General features: G+C 59.8%; 1 protein-coding gene across 1 annotated transcript in view; it reads left to right on the top strand.

The window, feature by feature from the left end:
* Positions 1-21,609, top strand: part of SDK1 (sidekick cell adhesion molecule 1) — a 983,380-nt gene that overhangs the window by 916,167 nt on the left and 45,604 nt on the right. Inside the window, exons 33-35 of the mRNA XM_062180134.1 lie at positions 9,166-9,301; positions 10,132-10,191; positions 12,031-12,132. Of these exons, the coding sequence (XP_062036118.1) occupies positions 9,166-9,301; positions 10,132-10,191; positions 12,031-12,132 (298 nt within the window). The remainder of the gene's footprint in view (positions 1-9,165; positions 9,302-10,131; positions 10,192-12,030; positions 12,133-21,609) is intronic.

The following is a 21,609-nucleotide window of genomic DNA, read 5'->3' as shown; positions in this document are numbered from 1 at the left end:
ACAGCTGGGAGGAGGGGTCGTCCTGGAGTCCTGCCTGCCTGCCCACTATCCAAGCTCTTCTTGCTTTATAACCCTACTGCCCTGGGATGTCCTGTCCTCCCAGGTCTTCCCCAGTGCACTGGCCTCTTCTCGCCGGCTATGTCGGGTGAGGACCAGGTGCCTGTATCTTAACAGTGGGCCTCTGAGAACTAAGAGACTGTGGAGCCCTGGAAAGCGGCTGTGGAGCTTGTGGTACGCACCACAGGGAGTGAGGGCACTGGTTGAAGGGGGGCTTCCCAGTACTCTCCACGTGTCTGCACAGCCACGTGGCCCAAGCAGGATGGGATCAGGTATGGCTGGGGTCATGTCAAACCCCAGCAAATCTACGCAAGTCCCCAGCTTTGACTGAGCACCTGCTGTGTCCCTGGCCCGCCCCAGGCACTGTGTGGACTAGAGGAAGGAACAGAGCACAGACACACCTCGCCATCTGGGGCGTGGTCTGAAAGTCGGGCACAGCCTGGTGCAAGCACTGTGGGTGTGAAGGGAAACGTGTGTCTGGGGGCCGTCCAGTCACACTCCACCAGTCACAGTGGAGGCTGAGCAACAGCCAAGCCCCCACTGGGTGTGTGTGTGTGTGTGTGTGTGTGTGTGTGTGTGTGTAGGGGGAGGCAGGGGTATCAGAGCCAGGGTTTCAATCCAGAGCCTGAGCTTGGCAGGTCCTCCATAAACTCCCATTACACACAGCTGCCTGGGTGGCTCTGAGGGCCTCAGGAGCCTGGGGCCCTCTCTCACCTGTCACACATAGGTGTGTCCCAAACACCGGAAGTGGAAACCTGTCCAGAGTCCGTGTGGGAATCTTCAGATAGCTCTGCAGTTCCCAAGCCCTGGGTCAGTGAACTCCACTGGCAAGAGAGGTGCCAGCTGCACCCTTAAAACAACCATGCTCTGGGCGGTGGCCACCTGTGCCCCTCCCCAGGCCTAGGAGGCTCCTGCTGGGAGGAGGATGCCCTGCCCTGTAGGTGCTCTGGGAGTTCTGTGGACAACCTGGCCTGCTGGCAAATGCAGACACAGCAGGGGACCAGGAGGGGCTCTGGTCTCCCCCACTGCCTCTAAAGCAGAAATACCCGTGAGTGCAGGGTCAGTAACCCTGAGCCCCCACCCCAACCCGCCAACCCGCACCCAGCCCCAAGAGTATGGTCACAGCCGCTGGGGACAGAGTGCGGCTGCCGTTTACTCCTTAGTAAATGGGTTCTTTTCCCAATCTCCCAGCTTCTTGCCTGCTCTATTTTGTTGAATTGAATCCAGTCCTCCCCACCCCACCGGAGCGGCCCTTCTCCCTGCAAAGTAAATTGCTGCTGTCTGTCACCCCGTCTGCAGAGTTGGCCAGGAGCCCTGCAATCCTCCCGCTAAGGCCCCAGTGCCTGAAGCAGCCACAGCCATAATCTGGGACGGAGAGGGAGGCTTTGAAGGTGGCCCTGGGCTGGGACTGCCCAGCCGGCACATATCAGAGACCCAGCTGCTGGTCTGTGATCTGCCCTCTCGCCTCTCTCTCCTCGCCTACTCTAGTCAGTCCAGGGCCTGGAAATGGACGCATGAGAGTCTCCTTCTCACTGCCCAGGCCCCTGCACACGCTAGGGCAGGGTCCAGCATCTTTCAGCAGGACTGTCTGGTGTCACCTTGCAGACAGGAGCCTGAAACAGAAAGTAGGCTCCCAGGGTCCAGCCACGTGCCGAGGGTTTCGAGCAGGGACTGCTCTGTCTGTCGTCAAGGCCCCGGAAAGGAAGGTCAGTGCCCCCAGGGCCTTGGAAGGCTTGCTGTCCCTCATTCAGTAAAGGCTCCTCATCCTGGCATCTCCACAGGAGTCACTGATACCCAAACAGCAGAGCTGCAGCCACCAGGGGAGCACACCCATGGCGCTCAGTGGGCTTGGAGAAGCCTCATCCTGGCCACTCACCGGAGCTCCGCTTGGGGTCCTCCTCGGAGCACTCCCTCGTGGGAAATGGCACAAGACCTGGGTGAGCCCTGGTCTGGCCTGGGAACTGTTCCCTTAGTGTGTGACACAGGTCCTGGGTGAGCCCTGGTCTGGCCTGGGAACTGTTCCCTTAGTGTGTGACACAGGTCCTGGGTGAGCCCTGGTCTGGCCTGGGAACTCTTCCCTTAGTGTGTGACACAGGTCCTGGGTGAGCCCTGGTCTGGCCATGGGAACTGTTCCCTTAGTGTGTGACACAGGTCCTGGGTGAGCCCTGGTCTGGCCATGGGAACTGTTCCCTTAGTGTGTGACACAGGTCCTGGGTGAGCCCTGGTCTGGCCTGGGAACTGTTCCCTTAGTGTGTGACACAGGTCCTGGGTGAGCCCTGGTCTGGCCTGGGAACTGTTCCCTTAGTGTGTGACACAGGTCCTGGGCGAGCCCTGGTCTGGCCTGGGAACTGTTCCCTTAGTGTGTGACACAGGTCCTGGGTGAGCCCTGGACTGGTGTGGAAACTGTTCCCTTAGTGTGTGACACAGGTCCTGGGTGAGCCCTGGTCGGCCTGGGAACTGTTCCCTTAGTGTGTGACACAGGTCCTGGGTGAGCCCTGGTCTGGCCTGGGAACTGTTCCCTTAGTGTGTGACACAGGTCCTGGGTGAGCCCTGGTCGGCCTGGGAACTGTTCCCTTAGTGTGTGACACAGGTCCTGGGTGAGCCCTGGTCTGGCCTGGGAACTGTTCCCTTAGTGTGTGACACAGGTCCTGGGTGAGCCCTGGTCTGGCCTGGGAACTGTTCCCTTAGTGTGTGACACAGGTCCTGGGTGAGCCCTGGTCTGGCCTGGGAACTGTTCCCTTATTGTGTGACACAGGTCCTGGGTGAGCCCTGGTCTTGCCTGGGAACTGTTCCCTTAGTGTGTGACACAGGTCCTGGGTGAGCCCTGGTCTGGCCTGGGAACTGTTCCCTTAGTGTGTGACACAGGTCCTGGGTGAGCCCTGGTCGGCCTGGGAACTGTTCCCTTAGTGTGTGACACTGGCCCTGGTCTGGCCTGGGAACTGTTCCCTTAGTGTGTGACACAGGTCCTGGGTGAGCCCTGGTCGGCCTGGGAACTGTTCCCTTAGTGTGTGACACAGGTCCTGGGTGAGCCCTGGTCGGCCTGGGAACTGTTCCCTTAGTGTGTGACACAGGTCCTGGGTGAGCCCTGGTCGGCCTGGGAACTCTTCCCTTAGTGTGTGACACAGGTCCTGGGTGAGCCCTGGTCTGGCCTGGGAACTGTTCCCTTAGTGTGTGACACAGGTCCTGGGTGAGCCCTGGTCGGCCTGGGAACTGTTCCCTTAGTGTGTGACACAGGTCCTGGGTGAGCCCTGGTCTGGCCATGGGAACTGTTCCCTTAGTGTGTGACACAGGTCCTGGGTGAGCCCTGGTCTGGCCTGGGAACTGTTCCCTTAGTGTGTGACACAGGTCCTGGGTGAGCCCTGGTCAGCCTGGGAACTGTTCCCTTATTGTGTGACACAGGTCCTGGGTGAGCCCTGGTCTTGCCTGGGAACTGTTCCCTTAGTGTGTGACACAGGTCCTGGGTGAGCCCTGGTCTGGCCTGGGAACTCTTCCCTTAGTGTGTGACACAGGTCCTGGGTGAGCCCTGGTCGGCCTGGGAACTGTTCCCTTAGTGTGTGACACTGGCCCTGGTCTGGCCTGGGAACTGTTCCCTTAGTGTGTGACACAGGTCCTGGGTGAGCCCTGGTCTGGCCTGGGAACTGTTCCCTTAGTGTGTGACACAGGTCCTGGGTGAGCCCTGGTCTGGCCTGGGAACTGTTCCCTTAGTGTGTGACACAGGTCCTGGGTGAGCCCTGGTCTGGCCTGGGAACTGTTCCCTTAGTGTGTGACACAGGTCCTGGGTGAGCCCTGGTCTGGCCATGGGAACTGTTCCCTTAGTGTGTGACACAGGTCCTGGGTGAGCCCTGGTCTGGCCTGGGAACTGTTCCCTTAGTGTGTGACACAGGTCCTGGGTGAGCCCTGGTCTGGCCATGGGAACTGTTCCCTTAGTGTGTGACACAGGTCCTGGGTGAGCCCTGGTCTGGCCTGGGAACTGTTCCCTTAGTGTGTGACACAAGTCCGGGGTGAGCCCTGGTCTGGTGTGGGAACTGTTCCCTTAGTGTGTGACACAGGTCCTGGGTGAGCCCTGGTCTGGCCTGGGAACTGTTCCCTTAGTGTGTGACACAGGTCCTGGGTGAGCCCTGGTCGGCCTGGGAACTGTTCCCTTAGTGTGTGACACAGGTCCTGGGTGAGCCCTGGTCTGGCCTGGGAACTGTTCCCTTAGTGTGTGACACAGGTCCTGGGTGAGCCCTGGTCAGCCTGGGAACTGTTCCCTTAGTGTGTGACACAGGTCCTGGGTGAGCCCTGGTCTGGCCTGGGAACTGTTCCCTTAGTGTGTGACACAGGTCCAGGGTGAGCCCTTGTCGGCCTGGGAACCGTTCCCTTAGTGTGTGACACAGGTCCTGGGTGAGCCCTGGTCGGTCCCTTGGAACTGTTCCCTTAGTGTGTGACACAGGTCCTGGGTGAGCCCTGGTCGGCCTGGGAACTGTTCCCTTAGTGTGTGACACTGGTCCTGGGTGAGCCCTGGTCTGGCCTGGGAACTGTTCCCTTAGTGTGTGACACTGGCCCTGGTCTGGCCTGGGAACTCTTCCCTTAGTGTGTGACACAGGTCCTGGGTGAGCCCTGGTCTGGCCTGGGAACTGTTCCCTTAGTGTGTGACACAGGTCCTGGGTGAGCCCTGGTCTGGCCTGGGAACTGTTCCCTTATTGTGTGACACAGGTCCTGGGTGAGCCCTGGTCTTGCCTGGGAACTGTTCCCTTAGTGTGTGACACAGGTCCTGGGTGAGCCCTGGTCTGGCCTGGGAACTCTTCCCTTAGTGTGTGACACAGGTCCTGGGTGAGCCCTGGTCGGCCTGGGAACTGTTCCCTTAGTGTGTGACACTGGCCCTGGTCTGGCCTGGGAACTGTTCCCTTAGTGTGTGACACAGGTCCTGGGTGAGCCCTGGTCTGGCCTGGGAACTGTTCCCTTAGTGTGTGACACAGGTCCTGGGTGAGCCCTGGTCTGGCCTGGGAACTGTTCCCTTAGTGTGTGACACAGGTCCTGGGTGAGCCCTGGTCTGGCCTGGGAACTGTTCCCTTAGTGTGTGACACAGGTCCTGGGTGAGCCCTGGTCTGGCCATGGGAACTGTTCCCTTAGTGTGTGACACAGGTCCTGGGTGAGCCCTGGTCTGGCCTGGGAACTGTTCCCTTAGTGTGTGACACAGGTCCTGGGTGAGCCCTGGTCTGGCCATGCGAACTGTTCCCTTAGTGTGTGACACAGGTCCTGGGTGAGCCCTGGTCCTGCCTGGGAACTGTTCCCTTAGTGTGTGACACAAGTCCGGGGTGAGCCCTGGTCTGGTGTGGGAACTGTTCCCTTAGTGTGTGACACAGGTCCTGGGTGAGCCCTGGTCTGGCCTGGGAACTGTTCCCTTAGTGTGTGACACAGGTCCTGGGTGAGCCCTGGTCTGGCCTGGGAACTGTTCCCTTAGTGTGTGACACAGGTCCTGGGTGAGCCCTGGTCTGGCCTGGGAACTGTTCCCTTAGTGTGTGACACAGGTCCTGGGTGAGCCCTGGTCAGCCTGGGAACTGTTCCCTTAGTGTGTGACACAGGTCCTGGGTGAGCCCTGGTCTGGCCTGGGAACTGTTCCCTTAGTGTGTGACACAGGTCCAGGGTGAGCCCTTGTCGGCCTGGGAACCGTTCCCTTAGTGTGTGACACAGGTCCTGGGTGAGCCCTGGTCGGTCCCTTGGAACTGTTCCCTTAGTGTGTGACACAGGTCCTGGGTGAGCCCTGGTCGGCCTGGGAACTGTTCCCTTAGTGTGTGACACTGGTCCTGGGTGAGCCCTGGTCTGGCCTGGGAACTGTTCCCTTAGTGTGTGACACTGGCCCTGGTCTGGCCTGGGAACTGTTCCCTTAGTGTGTGACACAGGTCCTGGGTGAGCCCTGGTCTGGCCTGGGAACTGTTCCCTTAGTGTGTGACACTGGCCCTGGTCTGGCCTGGGAACTGTTCCCTTAGTGTGTGACACAGGTCCTGGGTGAGCCCTGGTCTGGCCAGGGAACTGTTCCCTTAGTGTGTGACGCAGGTCCTGGGTGAGCCCTGGTCTGGCCTGGGAACTGTTCCCTTAGTGTGTGACACTGGTCCTGGGTGAGCCCTGGTCTGGCCTGGGAACTGTTCCCTTAGTGTGTGACACTGGCCCTGGTCTGGCCTGGGAACTGTTCCCTTAGTGTGTGACACAGGCCCTGGGTGAGCCCTGGTCTGGCCTGGGAACTGTTCCCTTAGTGTGTGACACAGGTCCTGGGTGAGCCCTGGTCTGGCCTGGGAACTGTTCCCTTAGTGTGTGACACAGGTCCTGGGTGAGCCCTGGTCTGGCCTGGGAACTGTTCCCTTAGTGTGTGACACAGGTCCTGGGTGAGCCCTGGTCTGGCCTGGGAACTGTTCCCTTAGTGTGTGACACTGGCCCTGGTCTGGCCTGGGGTCTGTTCCCTTAGCTGTTGTTCCCCGTGAGCGTGTCCTTCCATTCCCCTTCACTTCCTGTTGTGGCCAGCATCGTGCAGGGCTCCTCTTCCCTCATCTGATTCCCCTGCCCCCATGAAGACAGCCACGTCTTTCCTCAGAGACTCATTTTCTGATTGGGCACGGGCCCTCAGCACCGCCCTCTGAGGCCCTGCTGTCCGCTCCTCCCCCCTCCCCAGCACATGAGCCTTGCAGCCCCGGAGACAGACATGTTAAGACGGTGTACCAGCGCAGAGCTGCACCCTGTTCTGCATTCACTCAAAGTCTTCCCTGTGTCCGTATCGGGTCCCTGGGTGGGCACACGGGCACAGCCGACCTTTCTGGTAGCCTGAGCCCCACCCTCCCTCACCACCAGGGGCTGCCTGCCCCCTTTCAGGAGCCCCCCCCCCCCCCCATGCAGTGACCTGGTGACAATGCAGGACCAAGGCCTTGGAGCCTGGGGCTGACTTAGTCGGGAAATCTCTGTGGCAAGCCCTCCCTCCTGCCCCTGCTGCCCAGTGCAGACGGGCTGTGGAAGGTGCCCCCTTGCCCCTCACACACTCACTTTCCCACCGGCTGCCATCCTGGTTCTTTCAGAAGGGCTCCAGGCAGCCTCCGGCTACAGTGCGGCAGTGTTTGAAGTTTAAGTCTCAACTGCAGCCCATAAGGAAACCAGGACCAGAGCTGAAACGGCAAATAGCATCGCCCCTTATGGGCATCCACGTGTGCTGTGAACATACATGATGCACAACACGCGTGGTTCCCGACTCTGTCCCCACACATGTCAGGACACAGCTCTGCAGCTGACTGCCCGGGCCTGCACACACCCAGCCAGGAGATGCCCCAGCGAGTGCTGGCTTGATTCGTGTTTGTTTGACCAGCTCTGTTACCAGGAAGGCCTCCGACAACTGTTCCCACCCGTAGGTTGTGCGGGGGTAAAGGGATGACCAGCCACGGTTGAATCTCAGAACAGCAATGGCGAGGATCACCATTAGCTGGGTGCCCTGTGTTTTTGCTGATGGAACCTGCCAGTTCTAGGAGGAAGAAAACAGAAAACAAAAGAGTTCCTCTGGCATCCAGGTCCCTGGGTTCTGGGTCAATGGCTGTGGCCTGGGAACACCCGGGTGCCCAAGCAAGTGTGCCTAGCAGCTGGCTGGGCCCAGAGGGGCTGGGCTGGAGGCCCCCCGTGCTGCTGGTGATGCCAATGGAAGGAAGAGACAGAACAGGAGAAGCCTCGCCAGCCTCCACTGTCCATTTGAGAGCCAAGGCAGTGGACACCCGGAAGCTCCATCCTGCCCTCGTCCACGGTGGGCAGCGGGAGGCCTCAGAACAGGCTACAGCCAGGGAACCCGTGCAGCCTCTCTGCAAAGCTGGGGAGCACTGTGGGGGTGGGTGGGGCATGGGTGACTCAGACATAAGGGGTCTGACTCCCCGGGCCAGGCTGGCTTGTCGTGCAGAGCGTCCAGAGCTGTGTGTTTGTGGAGTCCCCTGCAGCATTAAGGCCTAGCAAACCCCATAGCTTCCCTGTGAACCAGTGTGCATCTGGGTACCACTGTGCTCTTCCTGGGTAGGGGGCACCCCAAGACTTAGGAGGTGCCTGGAGATGGGCCACACATCGAGGGCCCTGGGGCTGCTGGAGTTGCCTCTCAGTTTTAAAAACATCCTGACTGTGCCTTGTCCATGCTGTGTTCCTCAGGCCCATGTGCCAGTGCTGAGCATGGCACATTGGCCCTCCCAGGCCTCGCTCTCTGCTGTTCTGTGGGGGAGTTCAGAGGGCAAAGCAGACCGCGTTCCGCAAATCTGGGGTCAGGAGCAGAGGAGATCAACGAGGATGCCATTGCGTGCTTTGGGGGCCTGGGTTCAAAAACAGAAACGGAGGGCAAAGGTGGGGATGGCCAAGGCCTGGATGTCACGGTGCTGTGACAAAGTGTCACACACGAGGCGGCTGGCCCCACAGCTGTGGCTGCACAGGCCTGCCGGGAGTCCCCGCTCCTTCGGCAGGCAGCCTCATCTTGATGGGGGTCTGTGCGGGTCTTGGAGTCCTGCAGATCTGGGTAGACTACAGCAAGAGCTGATGCTCCGTCCCCTCATCCACAGACCCTTTGTGCTCATTCCACTGGGTTCTCGACAGGGTGAGCGCATGGGCTAGCGCCAGCCCGTCTCAAGCCAGTTGCCCTCAGAGGTGCAGTGGGGATTCCCACCTTGGGTCTGATTTGGTGGGGTGGGGTGACCTGGCACGTGGAGAGTCAGTGAGACCACCGCGAGCCGGGCGGCCAGGGGATGGCCAGGGTGGGCCCAGCCAGCACAGGACATGGAGCTGGCTGTTGCCCACATTCCCTCCATGTCCTGGGCTTACCTCCCAGGGCGTCACCTCCTCACCACCAGCCAGGGCCCTGCTATCCTGCCCCAGCCTTGGGGTCTTTTGCGGACTTGAGCCACACAGGGTCTGGACGTCCATGTCCCCCCCACACACACACACCCTGGAGGGCAGAGGGGCTGAGGACAGGCTCCGTGGTGCGGATCTGTGCCTGGGAGGCTTCTCAGGCTCCTGCTCACAAGTCTCACGCCTTCCCCTCTGTGTTGCTAACAAGCAAGAACTGGGGAGTTAAAGGAGGCCGCGCTGGGTGGAGGCTGCAGGCTGAGTCGTCCGATGTCTTTGCAGCCCCCACGCGACGAGTCCCTGAACGGCCTTCTCCAGGGCTACAGGATCTACTACCGGGAGCTCGAGTCCGAGGCGGGCTCAGGCCTTGAGGCCAAGACGCTCAAAAGCCCTTCCGCTTTGCGAGCCGAGCTCACAGGTGAGCACATCCCCCATCCTGGCTCAGACCCCGTGCAGGTGTGAGGTGGGCAGCGGGCAGGCCCTGGGGCCTTGTGCAGCCGGACGAGAACTCAAGGAGAAGCAGTGCTGCTGCCCAGGTGGCAGTGGCTCTGGGGGACCGCTGGTACCCCCACCCCTTGTCTCAGGGACCCATCAGGCCAAGTGCAGGCTCTTCCTGTCTGTCACAGTGCGTGGCCTCAAGGTGGGACCTGAGGCTCTCCCACCTCCAGGCTGGCCTGCTCTGGCTGCACCATGTCTCATTCTCTCTGGGAAGGAGGCTGGAGGGTTTTGTTCTCTGATGTTCCCCACAGAAAATGCACCTTGCCTCCCGACATCCTTGTGCTGGGACAGAGTCAGGGAGCAGCTCCGGGGGGAGCACCTGGGTGGCTGCTCTCTTGCTCTCTGCCACCTCCATGGTGTCCGGAGGCCACCCTGCCTTCCGTGGTTAGCTCGTGCCCCTAGGACCCAGACTGCACACGTGAGCTTCATGAACTGACGGCCCTGCCTTCTGGGAAGCCCATGTGCCTGTCCTCCCTTGCTGGCATGATGGCGTGCCAAGTACCTTCCATGTTCCATTCGGTCAGGGGCCGAGCACATGCCCGCTGCCTCGGGGCGGGGGAGGGGGAGGTCTTGCTGCTTCAGGAAGAGGCTCGGGCACCCCTGGAGCTGGTAGGGAGCAGGCAGGTGGCTGCTCGGCCTTCACTGCCAGTGGAAGTGTGGCACGGAGCCCAGCGGTTCGCTCCATGTGTCACCTGCAGTGGCTGTGTCCCTGTGTGCTAACTGTCTTTCTGCTTTGCTTACCCCTGATAGCCCAGAGCAGCTTCAAGACCGTGAACAGCAGCTCCACGTTAACAACGTATGAGTTAACACGTAAGTGCACACTGCCTGCCTTGGAGGCCTCCTGACCACTTGCAGCCATTGCCGATTGGCCCCCCAGTAGACCTGGGGAAACCACCTTGGATAAATGACTCTCATTTCTGGAATTCTCTCTCTCGGTGTGCTAACCCAGTCGCAGACGGGGAGCGGGGCTTCAGGAACGGGGGGCTGGGACGACTTGCTGGCATGTGATCTTGGAGTCGGGGACAGGGAGGAAGTCCCGTTGGGCACGACTGCCCGACTCACCTCAACATTTTACTTTAACTGTCATTTTACTTTGGTAACGTAGCGTACTATTTTCACCATCTTTACTTACACAGTTCAGGGGCACCAAGCACACCAGCCACCCTCTATGTCCAGAACTGCGTCTTCAAAGACTGACACTCTGCTCCCATTAAACACCAACCCCCTCCCTGTCCTCCAGCCCCTGGTGGCCAGCATCGGCCCCTCTGTGTCTGGGTTTGGCAACCCCAGGAACCTCATAGGAGGGAACTGTATGCTATGTAGCCTGCTTATTTCACTGAGCAGCATCCCAAGGTCCTCGGTGTTGTAGCAGGTGCCAGATGGAATTCCCTGCCATTTTAGGGCTGAGTGTTGCTCTGTTTTGCTTATCCAACCATCCTCCCTTCAACTGTAATCGATTGTGTGGCTTCCCCTTTGGCTCTTGGCTGGAGAAGGTTTCCAGATCCAAGTGTGGGGCTTGGGAGCTCCCATAACGGGGTTCACTTCAGTGCAGCCCCCTTGGCTGGATTAGGGAGCAGGTAGGGACGGAGGAGGAGCCCTTTCTGGGCCACCATGCCTAGGCATTAGTCACGCACCTTGTCAACAGCGTCCCGTTCCATCTGCCCACCACTCTTCAGGCGGCTGGCCCAGCCCAGGTGTGGCCAGACGGGTTCACACCAAGGTCTGTTTCTGTCCCTGCTCTCCCAAGTGTTGCTTTGTCCATTGGCCCTCTTGCTCTCTCACACACCCATGACTCAACGCCTCACTCACTCGTGATCCCACAACACCAAGTGTCCACCCAGATGTCTCCTTGGCTGAGGAGCGAGATGGAGTCAGACCGCGGACCAGCTCTGTGCTCAGGGCTCCTGAGCCAGGCCTCGCTCCAGCTTTTCCGTCCCGTCTAATGAAAATTAAAGGGGCATCCTCATCCACACCCCCACTCGTGGGTGACGGGCACCCGCCACACAGGTCCTGGGGTAAGACTGACAAGCCCACAGCCACCATGAGCTGCTCATAAGGCAACATAGCCCTGGAGGGACCCAGAGTAGGACAGGCCGGACCCCAGTCAGCCACGTGGGCAGAGCTGTGCACACGTTCCTTAGAGGCCAAGAGGGCAAGGACCTTGGCGTCTGACTCTCTGAGCTCATTGCAGCTGGGAGGTAGATATGAAGACCGAGGCCGGTCGGCGTCCCCGCCAGCACCCAGCCTCAGACACAGAGCTGTGTTAGCCGGGAGTGGAAGCTCCCAGTTCTCTGGCCACGCCTCTCACTGCAGACCTTGGCCTCAGCCCCTGACCCGGGGCGGTCCCCACACCCTTTTCCTCCCGGGACACAGTCATCAAAAGATCAGAGGTTTTACACGTGAGATTTACTCAAGTCTTTTTTTTTTTTTAATTGTTCTAAATGCTTTGCCATGGCAGGGGTGCTTGGTTCACACCCAGGAGAAGCATCAGGTGGCGTGGGGTGTTGGCAGTAGGTGTGGGTGCATCTCCCAGAGAAAAGCCTGCTCCCCCCACCCCGGCCTCTCCTTCCTTGTGGCTCACGGAGGGGACGTTGTAGGAGGGACGGCAGCCCTGGAGCAAGCTGACCCCTGTCTGCCTGAACCTTGCAGATCTGAAGAAGTACAGGCGCTATGAAGTGGTCATGACCGCCTACAACATCATCGGCGAGAGCCCAGCCAGCGCACCTGTGGAGGTCTTTGTCGGCGAGGCTGGTAAGCTCCGAGCACCCCTGACCCCACGGCCGCTGAGGGCCACAGCCATGGGCGCAGCTAAGAGCTCAGTGGCCAAGCGTCTCAGCCGTCAAGCAGTGAATGTATAGCTGGCGAGGTTGGAGTCCCAAAGCCCTGGCTGGAGGTCTGGCTCGGCCAAGAGCTGAGTGAGACCACTCCTGTTCGTTGTGACTTTGCCCTACAGGAGTGATGTCAATGCAGGAGGAGCCGGGTGTGGGGGAGCAGAGGCCGCAGTGTCTGAGGGGCGGGCGGTTGGGTCTCAGCTCCTGGCTGTCCCTTGCCAGGCTTCGTCCGTGGCCCAGTGTCCTGCTCCCAGGTCTCCGAAAGCCACGTGATGATGGCTTTTGCCCCTGTGAGAGAAGTTTGACCCAAGGACCTGTCCCCTCTGTGGGGTGAATGTCCCCATAGTGAGATGTGATGTCAAGTGTTAGGTCCAGCGCACCTTCCTCCTCCTCCTCACCCAGTGTGCTCAGGAAATGAGAGCCACCCCTGCCTCCGGCCATAGGGGTCCTGCCCCAAGAGGACCCCCCAGCCCCGACAGATTTAAAGACTTCCTGTTGCTTAGCGTAGTGCCTGGTGCCTCTGCTCAGATCTGCTGATGTGGAGTGACACTCGGCCTGGAGTGACAGTGGAGACCCCGCCCTGCGGGAGATGCCAGGGGTGGGGGGAGGGGTGGGGGAGTGGTGGTGCTGGACCAGGGGCTAGGAACGCATCAGGTGACCTTGCAATTTGGAGGGGTAATTGTTATTAACCAGTCGAGTTCCAAAGATCTGCCGTGGCGGTTTTTTTTCTCTTTTCCTGGACTGGTCAGTTTGCATACAGGTGAGGACAGCAGCGGCACACATCATTTCTGCCTTTCTTTGCATGGCAATGTGTCCAGAGGGGTTGTTCAGAGCACTGGCAGTGGGGGCCAGGCATTCCAGTAGGGATGGGCCCGGCCACAGAGGAGCCACGTGAGGCACAGGAGAGGCACAGGCTGGGGAGGGGACATCACAAGTTGCTATCGCTGAGGTCCCCAAATATGACAGACGATGTCATCTGTGCCTGGAGCAGGTGGATGAGATCTGAGGTGGGAGGATTCCCAGAGGAGAGCAGGGCACTGCTGAGTGTCCGCTGTGACGCTGATGGACAGTTTTCCCAAGAGGCCAGAACTCTTCCTGGGCGGAGGTGCAGACCATGTGTGAGTGCCCAGTGGCTCTCCAGGCCTGGCGCTGTGTCCCCCAGTGCCCGGGTGCTATGGGGGCGTGAAGGACCCCATGTCCAGCCCTTAGACCTTCCCCGTTTCTGGACAGACACCTGCTGTCAGAATAGGACTGTGCACCAGCCCTGGGCCCGGGCCGCCTGCCCACCCCGCTGTGTGTTCCGTCCCCATGAGCCTGGCCTCTGCACCTGCACATGCTGTGTCTGCAGGAATCGTGCCTGTGTCTGGGAAGACTCCCAGACCCCGTGGAGACAGCTTCCATGATAGCCCCTCCTGGATCCACCGTCTTGTCTCCCGGGACAGACTGGTTGCTCCTCCCTGTGTTTCAGAACACGCGGCGCACACAGCACTGTGCACTTCGCTCTGTGGGCCGCTCTCTTCTCCTGTAGCAGGGCAGCAGCACCTTTTGGTTCAGCCCAGAAGCTGGGTGCTTAGTAGGTCCGCAGGGGCCCTGGGATTTGAAGGCAGGAGAGGGGAGAGGAAGAGAGAACACACCCGGGTGGAAAGGAAAGGAATAGGGTAGCGTAGCCCAGGACATAGGTGACAGTGCCCAGGAGTACCCGACAGTGACACCAGGCTCCCGTCCAGACCAGTGACACTGTGACCCCAGGGCTCCCATCTAGCCAAGGGCCATGAGCTCAGGGAATGGAGCTGCCCCCAGAGCCCAGAGAAATCAGGAGGGGGAAGGGAGGCTCCTGTTAGAAGGGGCTGAGCCCCGTGCCTGGCAGCTGTCCCCTGGTCTGGGGGCTCTGAACCCAGGAGGGCTTCAGACAGGCAGAGCCAAGCAGAGCTGCCCACCTCCAGCAAAGCCCAAGGCCTCCGTTCAGGTTCTTAACGCACGCTGACCACACCTGGTCTGGCCCCACGCGTGTGCAGACAGTGGGGGCAAGGTGTGCTCTGATGGCAGGCAGGGTCCTGGAGGCAGACACGTGAGCCCCAAGTGGGAGGTGGCCGGGCCTGCTCTGCCTGAGCGGGGACCCCGCACACCCTCTTCTGCGCTGTTTTTATTGATCTCTAGGGTGGGTTCTCTCGAGCCCCAGTCAGAGGCAGCTGTCCCCTCCCCCAGAAAAGGGGGCCTTGTCCCTTGGGTCCATCTGTGGCCTCGTGGTCTCTGCACCCCAAGTGCGTTCCTGAGCCACCTCCCGCCGGCTGAGCGGCCCTTCTCCCCACCCTGTCCTCCCATTGTGAATCTCTCCTGTTTATCTGGGAAAGATTTGTCTCCTCACTGTCTTACACACGATTCAATGCCAGTGATGATTCGGAAGGTAAACTGAGTCACTCTGAACCTGTGAGGATGTTAGCTGAGCAACGGCCGTTTACGAAGTGGGCAGCAGAGGGGCCTCCAGTGTGCCGTGGAGCCAGGCAAAGAGAGCTGGCTTTGGAGTCCCTTGTGGCTCACGACTGGCTGAGCCTGGTTCATTTTTCACGAACATAAGTGCTTACAAGACGTAGCCCGGGCGTCTGTGTTTGCAAGTCTCACAAGGCCAAGCGTCCCTCCACGGCCGACCCGGCCCCGTGTGCTCGGGGGATCTCCAGCCCGCCTCTGCTCTGTCTCATTTTGATGGATGCGATGTTTTCAGTCGATTTTTAAGAGCTCCTTATGTGTCAGGGATATCACGTTTGATCACGTTTGGGGCAAATAGTTTCCGTTTCTGGTGCTTGTCTAATTTTATTGTGTTTAAACAGTGTGGTCCAACTTCTACACCTGCTTCCTCTCCACTTCCCATCAGAAACTCCGCAAATACCCAGATTTCCTTCTGGGTTTTGGGGCTTCATTTTTTCCGTTTAACTCTGTAAACCAGCTGAGGTTTATTTTGGTACCTCGGTGAAAGGTGGGCTTCTATGTAGATCATTTGCTTCCAGGAGACACCCCCACCCCCACCCCGGTACCGGCTATTGATTGATTCTGCCTTTGTGACGTGTCTTGGTCCCGTTTGAGACCCCCGGACACAGCCAGGTGTGAGTGAGCACGTTCCTTAGCTCCGCAGGCACCTCTCCTAGTGCCAGGGCACCACCACAGCCCTGCCCACACACCACGGGGTACGCGTGCACCCTGTCTACCAGAGCTGTGGTGGTCTTGCCTGACTCCCAGATGCCTCAGCCGGTCTGGGAACTTCACAGTGGTAACACAGCAGGTTCACCCGAGGCTGTGATGGCAAGTTCATTTAGTACGTAAGTGGACCTGGGCCTTCCTGGCATTTTCATCCTATCCATAGCTCCTCTCCTGCAATGGGCCTGTTTCCTTTGCGTCTCCCGGTGGGACCGGCAGTGTTCTCGGCATGAATCTCTCCCGTTACCGACTGGGTCATCCCCGCATTGTACTGTGGTCGCTGCTGTGGACCCAGGTATTGTCCGGATTTGTCCGCTCCCCACACACAGCTGACCACAGTCGCGGGCTGAGACTGACCTCACTACTGAGGCACAGGCGGTGTTACACGCAGCCAGAAAGAATGGCAGTTCTCTTGGCTCTCTGGAATAGGGAGTCCAGACCTGCCTCATCCCTGCATCTGGTGGGGCAGCTGCCAGTGCCAGGGCAGCGGCCCAGCATCCGGCAGCCCAGCCCACCTTGCACCAGGAAGGAAACCTGGGCACGTGAGCTCAGGAGCAGTGTCCGCCCAAGGCTGTGGGTGGGGCTGGAGCGTTTGTGTATGCACTGCTTTGGGAGACAACCACATCCTGAAAACACGGCTTTGCTGTTTCTTTCACTGGCAGAATGTGGGGTTTATCTTTCTTGTAAATTCTCCGAGTCTCTAATAAGTCTTGGTTGGGACCGGAGGGAAACAGCCAAGGCCCCAGCTGTTGTTGCTGCCCCTGGTGACGGAGGAAGCCAGCCCCAGCGCCAGCGCAGCGGGATGAAGAGGACCCAGGGCCGTGTTCATCTGGAAGCACGTGCTCACAATGAGTAGAGACCACGGCTGTTTTTGGGTAGTGGGCGTGGCCGTCCACGTCACAGGGCCACGGTGTCTGGTCACTGCCACTCTGCGGGAGTGCGAAGTAGCAACCTCTCCTGTCCCAGGGGCCCTAGGCCCTCACTGATGCCGTGGGTAGGGAGACGCAGCCTTGCGTGTGGGCTCTTGGGAGCAATTCGCATCACGGTCGCCAGCGAGAACCAATGTCTCCACGTTGCCGGCGAGTTGCCAGCCTTCGTCCTGAGTCTGCGGGCACAGGGCTCTGCAGGTTCCTTCCCGCCTCTGGGCTGCAGCTGCAGCGTGGTCTCCCTCGATACACAGCCACATCTGTGGAGCCCTGGCTGGGCTGTTCTGGCTGGCAGTCTCCTGGACCGGGAGAGCCTTGGACAGGGCTGTGTCCAGGCTGTGTCCAGGGCTGTGTCCAGGGCTGTGTCCAGGCTGTGTCCAGGCTGTGTCTGGGGCTGTGTCCAGGCTGTGTCCAGGCTGTCTCCAGGCTGTGTCTGGGACTGTGTCCGGGGCTGAGTCCGGGGCTGTGTCCGGGCTGTGTCCAGGGCTGTCTCCAGGCTGTGTCCGGGGCTGTCTCCAGGCTGTCTCCAGGCTGTGTCCAGGGCTGTGTCCAGGCTGTGTCCGGGCCGTCTCCAGGCTGTGTCCAGGGCTGTCTCCAGGCTGTCTACAGGCTGTGTCCAGGGCTGTGTCCGGGCTGTGTCCAGGGCTGTGTCCAGGGCTGTGTCTGGGGCTGCCGCGCCCCCAGCGCAGGTGTGCAGACAGTGTTGGTGAGGAAGGGGCCTGCTTACCTCTCACCACACAGGGGGACCTGCACGGCACCCCGCTGACCCTCTGCCGCCACCTCCGGCCCTCTCCAGCTTGGGGGACCCCAGGGCGCCCCGACGAGGCCCACACGGGCAGTGGGACAGTGAGCCCGATGGCCCTGCCAAGTGGGAAAGCACCTTAAACGGGGACAGATGAGGACAGGCCACTTCCAGGACCCAGCCCTGGGAGGTGGCGAGGGAAAGAAGGGGCCGTGAGAGCCGGTGAAGCGGAAGCCCAGGCCCTGTAGCAGGGGGCACTTCCGGAAACACCTGGGGCCGCGTCTTCACCCCTCCCTCGTACTCCGCTGGCGTGACCCTTCCTAAATGCCAGCCTCATCTCCCACTCCCGGTTCTCCTCCCCCAGGACGCCCGTGGTTTATAGGGGAGATCAGACCCTCTGCTGAGCGCGGTGCCCCTCGCCTACAGCCCGTGGCAGTTCGTGCCTGTGCTTCCCCTGCCGTGGGGGTTGGCACCTTTCCTGGCAGACCAGGGCCCGGAAACGCTGGTGGTTGCGGTAGATTTTTAATAACTTTATTTCCATAGCCACTCCCTGGAGAAAGGTCATGGAGAGAACTCTGCTGCCTAATGCTTTATTTGGAAAGCATCCTGCAGCTCCCAGGATCCGATGCCGGATGCTCTGAAGACCCTGTGGTTTTCCACCTGCTTGGGTCCCTGCTGGGGGCCTGCAGGGATCAAGGGAAGCCGCCGAGGCACGGGCTTTGCCCTGGAGGAGCCCCGAGTCCTGGGAGAAGGGCACGGCCTGGCCTGGGGCCCTCAGGAGTCCAGTCTTAGAGGGCTTGGGGCCTTCGGTGTGTTCTCGAGCCCAGCGTAGCCTGGAGTGGAGCTGAAGCAGAGCTTGACAGGATGAGGAGAAACCGGGCCAGCCGCGTGGAGGAGGCAGCGCCATCCCCACATGTCTGAGCAGGCCCGTGGGGCGCCTCCCTGGCCTTGTGTCTCACAGGCAGGCGGTGTTCACGCTCCACCTGCTGGGTCCCTGGGAGCGGCTGGTGGAGCGATGAATCTGGGAGCACTCTGACTCAGGTCATGGGCCAGCTCAGGCCTGTCCCCGGCACTGGCCTCGCTCTTGCCCTCCTCCCCTTCTGATGAGGGAACGCAGGGGTGCGTGTGTAAGTGGACGCTGGCACCACCCGGCTCAGCCCAGGGCCCCGTCTTGCTCTGTTGCCTGCTCCTGTTTCCCCTCCACTCAGCTGATTTTGAAGCAGTTCTGAGAATCATATCCATTTTTGAAAACCTCATGACATTTCATTCCAAAGTATTTTCAGTTTGCATCCTTGTGTGAACACTCTAAAATATAGGAGCACAAAGTCGTGATCTCACCTAGAAACATTAATGGCAAACCCTGCACACCATCCCGTACCTGGTCAGCATTCGGGTTCCCGTAGAATCACCTCCTCTTCCAGTCCTCATTTCTCTCCTCTGTGCTAGGCTCCGCTACAGCCCCTTGTGCCCCGGGACAACATCAATGAACAGTGGGCCCCTGAGCTCCATAAATGACCAGCGAAGCAGCCCGCAGGCCGGGCCTCCCTCCCTCCTCACAACAGTGTCTGCACAGGTGCCCCAGGGGCCACATCTAGCCCTTTGCCCGTGTTTGTAAATAAAGTTTTATTGGGACACAGCCACAGCTTCGTCTGTACAGGCTTAGACAGTGAATTCTTGAGCTGCTTTTCCCACAGGAAGGCAGCGCTGAGTGGTCGTGACAGAGGCACCTGGTGGCCTTCAAAGCCAGGCCTGTCTGTTTCTAAAAACCATTTGCCAGCTCCAGGCAGCTCTGGGGTAGAATGGGGGGGGGGGGGACCTAATCCCCCAAGCCTCAGTTTCCCAAGTTGTGAAACGAGTCGGGCGCTTCTCCAGCGGCGTGGGTTTGGCGAGCACACACTGCAGAGGTGTGTATCTGGGGGCTGTGAGTGGCGCTGGGCTGTGCAGGTGCACGGTGGGGTGTAACTCAGGCGCGATCTGTCCCTGCTGTGCTGTGTGCGAGGGAACAAGGAGAAAGCAGTTGCCTGGGGAGTAGCTGGGTTTCGGAGTGGCTTTCTCACTCTGCGCATCCTCACAGTGGGTGGCAACAGTGATCAAGCCGTGAGAAAGTCAGGCCCCGTGCTCCGTGGACGGGAAAGCAAAAATCCTCCCAGGCACTGAGCGTGCCCGGCGGTAGCGAGGGAACAGAGCCCGCCGCCAAGGTGGACATGCCTGTGGGAAGAATGCCTTGCTGGTGATGAGCTGACACTCTGCCCCCGCCTTCTCCTCCCCTTGAAACGGCTCTTCTCGGAACCACTCACTCCTGAGGCCGGCAGCCGCCACGCACTCGCACCAGGCTGTGGGGACAGCATCCACACCACTGTCCGCACGTGCGGAGAGCGCCCAGCCTTGGTCCACACCCCCACGTGCTCTCCTCATCACATCCTGGGCTCTGTTCGTGGGGTGCCTGGCATCAGAGCCACCCAGAGAAAGCCCCGCGCAGTTCCCATATTCTGGAGTTCTCGCCAGCTCCTGTGCTAGTCAGAGGGCAGGAGTGTGTCTCAGAGCTCCTGCGTGGACTTGACAGTGCCACGCCCAGGGCAGGAGCCCCGCTGAGCGGCTGTGGCCAGAACACCACACCTGACACCCACCCTGTGGTGTTGGGTGTGCCCCACATATATGGGTGCGGGGTTAGGGGAGCCCAGCGAAATGCTTGGAAGAGTCAGCTGGCTGAGGGTAGCGCCCTCGGCGTCTCCTGTGGCGCTGCGTGCACCTCGCACTAAGGAATCCTCAGTGTGCCAGCCCCCAGCAAGCTAAACAGCACTGCTACCTCCCAAAGCCCCGGAGATATCTACAGCCATAGGGGTCTCAGGTTGAGAGAAGAGGGATCCACGTCCCTCCTTTGTGAATGGGTTTACAGAACGTGGTATCCTCCCTTGGAATTGTCTGTCGTAGCCTTTTTTTAAAAGATTTATTTTATTTATTTGTAAGTCAGAATTACAGAGAGAAGGGAGAGAGAGAGAGGGAAAGGGAGAGAAGGAGAGAGGAGAGACAGAGAGAGATACCTTAAGATCTTCCGCCCACTGATTCACACCGCAGATGGCCAAAATGGCCAGGACTGGGCCAGGCCGAAGCCAGGAGCCAGGAGCGTCTGCAGGCTCCCAGGTGGGTGCAGGGGCCCACGCACCAGGGCCATCACCCACTGCTTTGCTAATACTGCAGACAATGGCTTAGCCCATAGTGCCGGCCCCTATCATAAGCTTTGTAAAGCATTAGTGGGTAGCGTTAACTGAAACACTCACCGAGTCCTGCCTTCCCGAAGTGTTGGGGGGCCGGCTGACGCTGGGGGCCACCTGGGGAGGGCTGGGCCTTGGACTTCCTGTTCAACAGCGCAGGATTCAGGAGTCTTTGAACTTGCGTGCGTGCCCAGAGGCCCCGGCTTCTCGTTTCCCGGCTCGGCTACGAGGCCCTGGTCTGCTTGCTAGCTCTCTCGCGTTGTGCCCTTGCCCTCTGTGTCCGGTCCGAGTCTGTCCTCCGATGCTTAGGCCAGTGCCACCTGTCTAAGCCTTCATACACCAAGAAGGCCAAATGAGGGCCCAGATTGCCCTGCTTGGGGGGACAAATGTGTCTGCAAAATTTGCCAATCAGATAAATGAAATTAGAGCATTCTGTTTCCTGTATACCTAACAGGAAGTCAGAGAAAGTGTTTGACCAGGAAAAGATGTAATTAAAGAAAACTGGTGAGAGCATAACTTGTCAAATTATATAAAGAAACACAATATTAAAACTTCAACAGTGAGTCTCAGATTATCGGTTAAGAACTTACATTACCCAAATAATGAATCACCAAGTGACACAAACTGTAAGGAGAAACCTAGGGTAGCCTGACAGGGCCTAACAGACCCTGCACTAGCAACGTCAGGTGCCTTGTGACCTATGGTGGCCCTAGCAACGTCAGGTGCCTTGTGACCTATGGTGGCCCTAGCAACGTCAGGTGCCTTGTGACCTATGGTGGCCCTAGCAATGGCAGATGCACTGTGGCCTGGGGTGGCCCTAGCATCAGCAGCTGCCACTGTGGCCTAGGGTGGCCCTAGCGTTTGCAGGTACACTGTGGCCTGGGGTAGCCCTAGCGTCGGCAGGTGCACTGTGGCCTGGGGTGGCCCTAGCGTCGGCAGGTACACTGTGGCCTGGGGTGGCCCTAGCGTCGGCAGGTACACTGTGGCCTGGGGTGGCCCTAGCGTCGGCAGGTGCACTGTGGCCTGGGGTGGCCCTAGCATCAGCAGGTGCCACTGTGGCCTAGGGTGGCCCTAGCATCGGCAGGTACACTGTGGCCTGGGGTGGCCCTAGCGTCGGCAGGTACACTGTGGCCTGGGGTGGCCCTAGCGTCGGCAGGTGCACTGTGGCCTGGGGTGGCCCTAGCGTCGGCAGGTACACTGTGGCCTGGGGTGGCCCTAGCGTCGGCAGGTGCACTGTGGCCTGGGGTGGCCCTAGCATCAGCAGGTACACTGTGGCCTGGGGTGGCCCTAGCATCAGCAGCTGCCACTGTGGCCTAGGGTGGCCCTAG

Source organism: Lepus europaeus, chromosome 21, assembly GCF_033115175.1.
Source record: "Lepus europaeus isolate LE1 chromosome 21, mLepTim1.pri, whole genome shotgun sequence".
In the NCBI taxonomy this organism is placed as follows: Eukaryota; Metazoa; Chordata; class Mammalia; order Lagomorpha; family Leporidae; genus Lepus; species Lepus europaeus.
This window is presented reverse-complemented; position numbering and strand designations above follow the sequence as displayed.